The 9939-nt window shown below is 51.0% G+C and overlaps 1 protein-coding gene across 2 annotated transcripts in view; it reads right to left on the bottom strand.

Moving 5' to 3' along the window:
• Window positions 1-484: 484 nt before the first annotated feature.
• The window catches only part of BMP4 (bone morphogenetic protein 4), a 48270-nt gene continuing 38815 nt past the window's right edge, over window positions 485-9939 (bottom strand). For both annotated transcript variants that reach the window (XM_041468352.1, XM_041468353.1), the window contains exons 2-3: window positions 2512-2888; window positions 485-1544 (exon numbers count right to left, since the gene is read on the bottom strand). In XM_041468352.1, the coding sequence (XP_041324286.1) occupies window positions 703-1544; window positions 2512-2888 (1219 nt within the window). In that variant the 3' untranslated portion in view covers window positions 485-702. The remainder of the gene's footprint in view (window positions 1545-2511; window positions 2889-9939) is intronic.

The following is a 9939-nucleotide window of genomic DNA, read 5'->3' as shown; positions in this document are numbered from 1 at the left end:
CCTGTGGAAACCTTTGAAGCTTCCCAATCTCCAGTGGGGAGGGGAGGAGAGGGGGAAAATGTTAATAGTTTTAAAACCTGGGGAATCCTGAAGTCAGAGAAAGGGTATAAAACCCAGCGGGTTTAGCATAAAGCCCTCAGGTAAACCTTCACCTTCTTTTCAAATGCATTTTTGGTGGGTTGCTTTGGAAAGGCTTGGGCCAGGTTAGCAAGGTCGGCTCTATTCCCAGCGGCTCTTAAATCTCCAGGGACCCTCATCTCCCACGTGGCACAGCCCCAGCACCAGGAGATCCGCGGTACCTCGGCGAGAAATAGAAAGACTAAAATTTGCAAAGCCTTTAAATGAAAAGAGGGTGGTGGGGAAAGGAGTGGAGAAGGAGGGAAGGGGGTAAGAAGATAAGGAGACAAAATAAACTCCCGGCTGCACTCCCAGCCAGCACAGCCTCAGCAGCACCCTGAGAGGCGAGACACAAAATGCATTTACCTTTAAAATAATGACTCATTTTATTTTTTTCTTTTAATATGTAGTTATAAATATATTTTGTCAAAATATATGATCATTATTGTCAAAAACATTTGCACATAAAGTCATAAATAAGGTCAAGGTGAACGTTTAGTTTAGAGAAGAGTCCAGCTATAGCAAGCAGTTCTGGGGTGGGACGGGAGGGAGAGAGAAGGGGAGGAGAGGGCGGCGGGGAAGGGATCAGCGGCACCCGCACCCCTCCACCACCATCTCCTGGTAGTTTTTCAGGACCACCTTGTCATACTCATCCAGGTAGAGCATGGAGATGGCGCTGAGCTCCGTGGGCACGCAGCAGGCCTTGGGAATGCTGGAGTTCACGGAGTTCACCAGCGTCTGCACGATGGCGTGGTTCGTGGAGTTGAGGTGGTCGGCCAGGGGGAAGGGGCAGTCCCCGTGGCAGTAAAACGCCTGGTAGCCCGGGGGTGCCACGATCCAGTCGTTCCAGCCCACGTCGCTGAAATCCACATAGAGGGCATGGCGGCGGCAGTTTTTTTTGTTCTTGCGGGAACGCTGGTGCTTGGGGCTCCGGCGGGCTCTGCGGGTCAGAGCGTGGCCTCGCCCGTCGTGCCCAAAAGTGACCAGGAGCGGCCTGAGCTGCGCCCAGTCCCCACGCCCTTGAGGTAAAGATCGGCTAATCCTGACGTGTTTGCCCTGATGAGTCTGTGCGTGGTGGAGGTGGGTGACCTCGATCACCAGCCCGTGGTTCGGCTGCTTGTCCTTGGTCCACCGGATCACGGCCGGGCTCACATCAAAGCTCTCCCAGCGCGTCACGTTGTGGTGCACCAGCCGCGTGTCCAGCAGGCGCGTAATGGCCTGGGCGCGCTCCGACAGCGGCTTCATCACTTCGTAAATGTTTATCCGGTGGAAGCCCCTCTCCCACGCCGCGCTCGGCTCCTCCACCTGCTCCCGGTACAGCCGCAGCTCCGCCGAGGAGATCACCTCGTTTTCCGGCACGCTGCTGAGGTTGAAGACGAAGCGGATCCGGGGCGCCTCGCTGGGACCCGGCACGCTCTCCAGGTGCTCTGGAGGAGAGCAGGGAGGGGGGAAGAGGTAAGACAAGCAAACAAGAGCACGTCAGCCTCGGGGCACACGGCCCCGGCACAGCCACAGCTCGCACCCACGCTTCACCTGCCCGGCAGCCACCGGCTCCGCTCCGCTCCCCCGCGCATCCCTGCCGGCCGCACCGGGAGCGGCTCCTGCCCCGGCACCGCTGGCTCGCCCGCGCCTCGAGCACTCCACCCCTTCCCATCTCGCCTCCCCCGTTCAGGGAGGCTTTTTCCCTTTAGCTTTTCCTCCCCCAGTCTCTCCGAAATCATCTCCCCGGCGAGATGCGGCGCCACGGAGCACAGAGGTGCCTTGTTACGGGGGGCAGGGGGAGAAAGAGAAGCAAATTCCAACGCAGTAATGATGCGGCTGGATTAATAATTCAGATTTACTTTGGAAAAGAAACATCCGCTAGGAAACATTTGGATCAGATTACAAGGGTCTATTGAATAAACCTTATAAACACACAGCTGTAAGTATTAAATTCGAGTCGGGGTTTGGGGGGATTTTTTTTTCTTTTTTCTTTTTTTTTTTTTTTTTTCTTAAGAGTAAAAGCAGGCAGCAACTGCTTTGATAGTTCAAAAGAAACACTCCAGGGGCGAGATCCCGCCCTCGCTTTACTCCCGCATCCGATCCAGAGCCATTAAATCCACGCGAGCCCAGGCAGTGACCCCGAGGCAGAGGCACCGAAGGAAACTCGCTGTTGTCAACAGAAGCAAAAGCACTTCAAAATATGGTCAAGCTCGGGTTAAGCACAGGATGCTGGAAAAAATAGAGAGCAGCACGCCTGTCACCCACACACGGCAGGCTGGGGTGGGGGGTGGTTTTCCTCCCATAAATTTAGGGCCGGGCACGTCCTGCTTCTAAAGGCATTTGTGAGCTTCCAAACGCAAGGAAATCCCGATCGCTACCGGGGCTGGGAATTTACCGCCTCCCATCACTGACCTTCATGGTGGAAACTCCTCACGGTGTTTGCCCGGCTGGTCGATCGCTCAGGGTACTGCAGGCTAATTTCCTGGAGGCTTTCCTCCTCTTCTCCGGACTGGAGTCGATAAAGATCCAGCATGTAACTAGGAATGACGGCTGACTTGCTGGGCTGAGGCCGCCTTCGGAGCCCAAACATCTGCAGCAGAGTTGTTTCGAAACCCCGCAAGAGTTCATGGCTTTGGGCAGAGCGGCGTCCGGATCCGGCTTGTCCCTGAAGCTCTGCCACTTTCTTCCTGCCGGTCTCAGGGATTAGGCTAGCATGGTTAGTACCTCCTAGAAGGACTTGGCATAGTAGGATGACCATCAGCATTCGGTTACCAGGAATCATGGTGTCTCTGGGGTGTAAAAAATACGACAACAAACAAGAAGGAAAGTCAGCATGAGAAGCGAAACCCCCCTCCTCTTCCGAATAAACTTAAAAATAATAATAATAGTAGTAATAATAGTAATAATAAATGGCAAAAGGACACGGCGAGCAGCCCCCATTCGAGCGGCAGCCGGCGCGCCCCGGCGGGCAGGGACGGGCCGCCGTGCCCGGGCTGTCCGCAGCCCCGCAGCCCCCTCGGGCAGGCGGATTCCCGGCGCATCCCGGCCCCGCTGCGACGGGACGGGACGGGAGCGGGACCAGCGGCGGCTGAGCCCGGCGGGGAAGGAAGGAGCGCGCTGCTCTGCCCGCTCTGCAGCCGCCGGACCCCGGGAGGGGACACCGGGATAAGAACAACAAAAAGTTTTTCTTTAGGGAAAAAAAAAGGCCCCGGGCAGCGGGGGGAGCGCGGGGACCCCCGGCGGAGCGGCCGCGCTCGGAGCCTCGGGGCGCGGGACGGGGTGGGCGCGGTGCCCCCGCGATCCCCCGCGCCGCTCAGGTGCATCCCCGGGGACACTCCCGCCCCGCCCTGCCCTGTCCCCGCACGGCCGGGGCGGGGTCCCCGGGGAGGTCGGGGCACGGCGGGGAGCGGGATCCGCGGTGCTCCCCGAGGAACCGGGCTGGAGAGGGAGATTCGGGACGGGAAACTCGGGAGACTGTCGTCGGCTGTCCCTCGACGAGAAGGGAGGGAGAGCTTGGGAACCAGAAGCTGCGCGGGTTTCTCCTGTGCTCCCACCACCCGCCAGCCCCGAGGGTCCCGTCCCGGGGGTTGGCAGCACCGGGGGTTATCCCCAGTGCCTGCCTTGGATTCCCTCTCGTCCTCCAGATTTTCCCATCCTTCTCCCTGTCTGCCTGAATAGCCCCTTCCCTCCAGGCCGGGTTCCGGACCCCACCGAGGTGTGCAGCAGGCGCCTTCCCATCCCGCACGGGCTGTGTACGGCCACAGCTGGCGGCCCCAGAGAGCTACGGACAGGGGTCTCCGGGAGGAAGGATGCTCCCTGCCCCGCAGTTCAACCCCAGAATTGCTCTGGGCCAGCTTTGGGCTGAGAATTTGAACCAGACTTCCCAGGGCTTGAGGCTGCTCCCAGGAGGGGGTTTGGGGCAAACTGGTTTACCATTAGCACATATTAACTGGACTCAACACATTCAGGCACAGGGTGGGATTCTTGGGGCTGTCCTGTGCAGGGCCAGGATTTGGACTCGGTGATCCTTGTGGATCCCTTCCAGCTCAGGATATTCTATGATTCTCTGACCTACTGGGGGTGATGTATGAACACAGTGTGGAGAAGGCAACTCTGGGGAAAGACCCTCTGAAGGAAGTGTGACAGATGCACCATGCTTTGGACACACGGAGTAGACTGAGTGACCCCATGGTAAATCAAGCCAGCTCCACCAGGGCATTAAAATCTGTGCCTTTGCCCTGCTGGGGTATCCCTTTGTGTTGGGCAAACTGTCACCCACAGTGAGAACACAGTTAATTTATGAGACCAAAAGATGTGGTCATGGAGTGGCCATGGGAACTCCTAAGCTCATCAATTAACCACAACCAAAAACCAGCTCAGAAACGATGACTGTGGCCACAAACCACGGGGCTGCTGTGCCTGAGTGCAGCAAAACCCACACCAGTGTCTTGGTGTCCTCCCAGCACTGCCCCAGAGCTCACACACCATCACAGACGCCTTCTTTTCATATTTCACTTTTTTTTTTTTTAGCTCAGACCTGACCCATGCATTAGAAAAGCCCAGGGATGTCACCGAAAGGACACGCACAGATAAAAGGCAGTGCTGACACTGTAATATCTCTGAGTTATTCCTATACCACTCCGAGTTTAAAAGAAACATCTGTTAGCAAGGTATTTGGACTATGAATCCATCAAAATTTGTGAAATATTGCTATCACCATTTCAAATGTATCACACTGTGTGTTATTCTTTACAAGGAAAAACAATTTTGGGAGTAGCTGCTGTGCAACTTTTTTTAAGTTAAATAACATTTTCATTGAAAATACTCCAGTCTATAAACAAAGTTTACATGAGGGCCTGTATAGTGCTGTTCCTAAAACAGACCTCTGGACTGGGAAAAGCAACCAGCTCCCTCTTTGTGGGGTACGTTCCTCTCTTTGTCTGAAGACTTCACTCGGGTTTTGTAAGGATCAGAGAGTGGCCGTGCTGGAAATGTTTGTCCCGGAGGAATTCCATCTCACGGCATCCAGCGCCCGCTCTCCTAAGCCATCCTGCTAAGCTGAGATCCCAAAAATTGCTTATGTAACACTGGTTAACCGTGCCCCTGTGTGAGGAGGTGGCCAGCTGGGGCCAGAGAGCCAGGGCAGAGCAGTGTGGTTTGGGGTCTCGTAGGAGGCAAGAGCGTATTTGAGTAGCTCCCTGGTTACTAAGAAGTGTTAGTCATGGGGAAAGCTGTAGTATTTATTCCGTAAAATGTAAATACATAACCCAAACCACAAAGGAATAACCATGGATGGAAATAGTGTAGCGTTTACTGAAGGAGCTGGGCTGCCTTTCTACAGAAGCTGTATTTCCTTGGCCCCATAGAGCGTAATTCACCTTGAACGGAGCTTCTGCTCCAGCCCGTGGAGTTACACATCGGCTGAACTCGGGCCAGGCACACTAAACAACCCAGTGTGTTATATATTCCAACCAAAAAAGTGATGCCAAAACGGAGCTAAAAATACAAATGTGGAAGGTTTGAAAAGCAAACACTGCTTAATTCAGCGGTGGATGCAACATTAAAGATCCAGCACATCAAAACCAGAGAATGTTGTGTCTGCACTCAACGCAAGGCTCAGCTCCCCTGATCACACCTCACATGGGTGATGGGGGATCCATGGTGGTCTTGCCTGTGACCCAGTCCCACTCTAAGGGATCTGCTGCCAGGTTCTTTCCTCTCTGTCTTCTGTGAAAAACCTTCTGGGAATCTCTGCACCTGGGTGGCAAAACCATTGGTCTCCTCTGGAAGCAAAGCACCGGGGTGTTGGGGACGTCACCCTGCAAAGGCTGGCCAGACCAAGGGGTGATCCATCACGTGCAGACCTTGGCTGTGACTGCTGGTGGCAGTGAGCAGCCCGGGAGCTGGCAGGTGTCCTGGAACCCCAGAGCCCAGCTCTGCTCGCAGGGGTCAGCAGCTGAGAGGCAATTATTTGCTCAGTTTTGTTTCAGCCTGATAATTGTGGGTTTGCCCAGACACGTTTGTGATAAAATCCCAGCCACTCACGTCTGACCCATTTCCAGGTTTTGTGTGCTCAGGACCTACCAGCAAGCACTGCAGGTCGATGTTCAGCACCTCTAGAAATTAGGCCAGCTCTGTTTACAAGGGAAACTTCTCCTCTAATGGCAGCATTTCAGGAGATGCCTCTGGACTCAGACCTTCCCAAACCAGTTCTTGGATCCTGTGTTATTTTTAGAGCAGCTGCACCTTTTTGGGCTCTAAAGTCTGCAAACAACCCGCCTTGGGAAAAACAAAAAAGAAAGGAAAAAAAAAAAAAAGAAAAAAGCAACAACAACAAAAATAACTTGCCTCACCAGATTTGTGCTTGAACAGAAACAAGCCTAAAACCGTAAATAAATAAATAAATGCCTAGGTAAGAGACATTTTAATGACATGAGCTACAGGAGGAGATGCCCATAAGTGTGCTAAGATCAATTCCCTCCTACCCTTTCCTTTCAACTGCCTAAGCTTGTCAATTAAAACAAAGGGAACTGAGCAAACAACTCCAAGGGATTATGTTTTCCAAAGTAGCTCTTCACTAAGGAGCTGACTGGTAAAAACAAGTGCAGCTGCTTGAACGGGGAAAGGAACATTTTTTACAACCACTCTGAGATTTTCATGATTTCTCTGAGTGCTTCAGAGCTGGCCTGTTCTACCAGAATATTCTACCTCCTCCTGAATGAATAAATTCATACGTCTCCTAAAACACAGAACTGGGCCCAACTTGGATTTTATTTCTGCTTTACATTAAAGTGTCCCTGCCGAGGTGTCAGGACCACGTCTAGAACCACTCCTGAGCTAAGAGGACAATCAGGTTCAGCACTGCTCTTTTATTTCAAACAGGTTTTTGGTTTTGTTTTTTTTTTTTTTACAAATCCCTACAAAAACATTGTGTGGGAACATTAAAATAATGCAGTTCTAAAAAGGCAGTCTTTGGTAATCAGACACAAGGCAGTCGAAACAGTAGGATTGTCTGCTGTTTTCTATTTTTAAGTCTTGAAGGATGATTTTTATTGTTTTGAGAATGCTATTAAAAGGTTGGCTGTCCCACGCAGGGTGAATCTTAAGTTGCTGTTACTTGACTCATTCCCTTTGTCACTTTTCAGAGATGCCCAAGAGTGAGCAAGGCTAGAAAAGTTACCCCTTGCTGTTCATACTCTCTGCCTTCTGCTGTGAGAGTGTGAGGTCTCTGCTGCTAAATATTGTTCATTTAGAGATGCTGGGCCTCAAAACTCGGAGGTCTGGGTCTTTTGGGCTGGACAGCAGGAAGAATTTCTCCACAGAAAGTGTGGTTAGGCATTGGAATGGGATGCCCAGAGGGGGAATGAAATCAGCATCCCTGGAGGTGTTCAAAAAACAGCTCAGTGCTCTGGTCTGCTTGGGAAGGTAGTGAATGGCCAAAGGTTGGACCCAACGACCTTGGAGGTTTTTTCCAACCTTAATGTTTCTATGATTCCATGATTAGGGAAGTGCTTCAGCAACACAACTCATAAAATAAAGGGAGAGCCATTTTAATGGCCTGTTGTTAAAATTCCCCTGAGCTGTGTTAGAAACACATCTGTTGTAAAATCATCTCCACATCAATGGGTTTCCTCGAGGGATGTGACAAGAAGAGCATGCACTGATCTCATCCAGCTTTTGGAAAGAATCGCTGTCTTTAGCCCAAGTTTGCTTCCGCACTTTTTTGCTCCCCACTCCATCAAAGCCTCATCCCTGAGGAGCAAGGAGGACTTCCAGAAGATGAAGAACTCATTCCTCCTGCTCTGCAGTTGTGGCTGGTACTAACAGAGACCATCATTCTCCTAATGAGTGCCGTCCAACCACGAGGCTACCGGAGATAAGCAGATTCCTTTTGGATCTGATGAAGGCTTTTGGAGAACAGCACAGGGCTGGCAGCTCCCTGACCTTACAAACCACTCCGTGTGTCTCTAGCTCTGAGATATGGCTTTGTCTGAGTTCTGCTGTTACTGATACTTCACTCTCCCTTGCTGCCACAATCTGCAATTCCACACAACCACGTAGCACCTCCGGGGTGCCGACATTTGTCTTTGTCCTTTAATTGCAGCTTGAGATCTGCTGCCAGCAGAAGCTTTAATGATCTCAATCACTACTACAAGGTGTAAATAAGCAGAGCAGGACAACTGCTGCAGAAATAATTCACATGAGCTCTATTGGATTTTTAGCAATAGCAAAGGACTTTACTGGTAAGTGCTATAGCAAGTTCTGGAAATGTCAGCACATGGATGAATTTTGAGTTCATTAATGTGAACATCCTCACCTGAAAGCAGAGAGGGAGGATCCTGCCCAGGAGCCCTTCTTGGGAAACATGGCTATGCCCTGTGGCCTCCATCTCCAACAATAACAAACTGGTGGGGCTCGTTTGTACCAGTTGCCTGGTGACAAGGTTCATACTCACAATTAATCATCATTCTTAGAAAGTGCTCACTGAATAAACTTACACAGGGTGTGTGTGAGCAGAGCACAAGCTCCCACAGACACGTGACACTGAAAAGATGGTTTCTGGTGGAAAGGCTCCTGCTCATTCTGTCATAGAATATCCTGAGTTGGAAGGGACTCACAAGGATCAGAGTCCAACTCCTGGCCCTGCACAGACACCCCAACAATCCCACCCCATGCCTGAGAGCAGTGTCCAAATGTTCCTGGGGCTCTGGCAGCCTCGGGGCTGTGCCCATTCCCTGGGGAGCCTGGGCAGTGCCCAGCACCCTCTGAGTGAAGAACCTTTCCCTGATATCCAACCTGAACCTGACACAGCTGCAGTCCTTCCTGACAAACATTTCAGCAGGACCTACTCCAGCCTAGCATGGCAAGGCTCTCTGTTCTATAATTGATCAAGCAAGCTAACGAGTGAGGTGTTAGATGGGTTTATTTTCAATTAGAGACAGTCTTACTTACTGTTACCTGCTCTGCTTCTTGGTGGGGCAGGAAAAAAACCATTTGTAAGCTGAATCAAAGCCCACCTTCTCTCCCAAACAGCCACGACCAAAAAATACTTGAGTGGGGGCACAGTTTGTGTCAACAGCAATGAAACCTGATTTCATTTTTGGCTCTTTTCTGCATAACCAAGTATCTATTTTCCTCTTCCCTGCTTCCATCATGTACAGACACTGACTCAGCAGCCCAAAGGATGCCTTTAGCAACCTGGGAATTTCAAAGGCCATAGATTTGGTGCAGAGCTGCAAGTACTGGGATGCCTAAAGAAAGGTTGTCCTAGTGATGAAGGACCTGATTTGGACTTCAGAAGGTCTAGGTTCAGCTTTGTGCTTCTGTGGCAGTGATTGAATCATCAGGAATCTACTTTATCCAAGTGGTTAAGAGTATATTAAACAGTGAAGAGTAATTAAAAAACATGGGGAAAGGAGGCAATTAGAATTAAAAGCAGGTCAGAGCCTCCTTTCTGGAAGAACAAGAGCAGTTTGCACCATTGTCAGAAATAAATAAAAAAATAAATATTACTTCTGAACAGGTCCTGGAATTTCAACCCAACAAACAAAAAATAAATATTACTTCTGAACAGGTCCTGGAATTTCAATCCAACAAAGTCTTTCAAACCCTTTCAGTGGGACTCCAAGCCCTGGGAAAATATTGGAGGAATAACAGGACATGGAGACTCTGTATGATCTCTGATTTACAGCACATGGAACAAAAGTGGTGCTGCCCTGTCCATCTCTGGAGAGACACCTGGTGATTCACCTGTCACCCATGGCAGAAGAAGAGGAGGAAGAAGAAGAAAGATGAGAAGAAAAAGAAGAAGGAGGAGAAGAATAGGAGGAAGAAGGGAAG

The sequence above is a fragment of the Pyrgilauda ruficollis genome, unplaced genomic scaffold (genome assembly GCF_017590135.1).
Source record: "Pyrgilauda ruficollis isolate IOZ18807 unplaced genomic scaffold, ASM1759013v1 scaffold219, whole genome shotgun sequence".
In the NCBI taxonomy this organism is placed as follows: Eukaryota; Metazoa; Chordata; class Aves; order Passeriformes; family Passeridae; genus Pyrgilauda; species Pyrgilauda ruficollis.
This window is presented reverse-complemented; position numbering and strand designations above follow the sequence as displayed.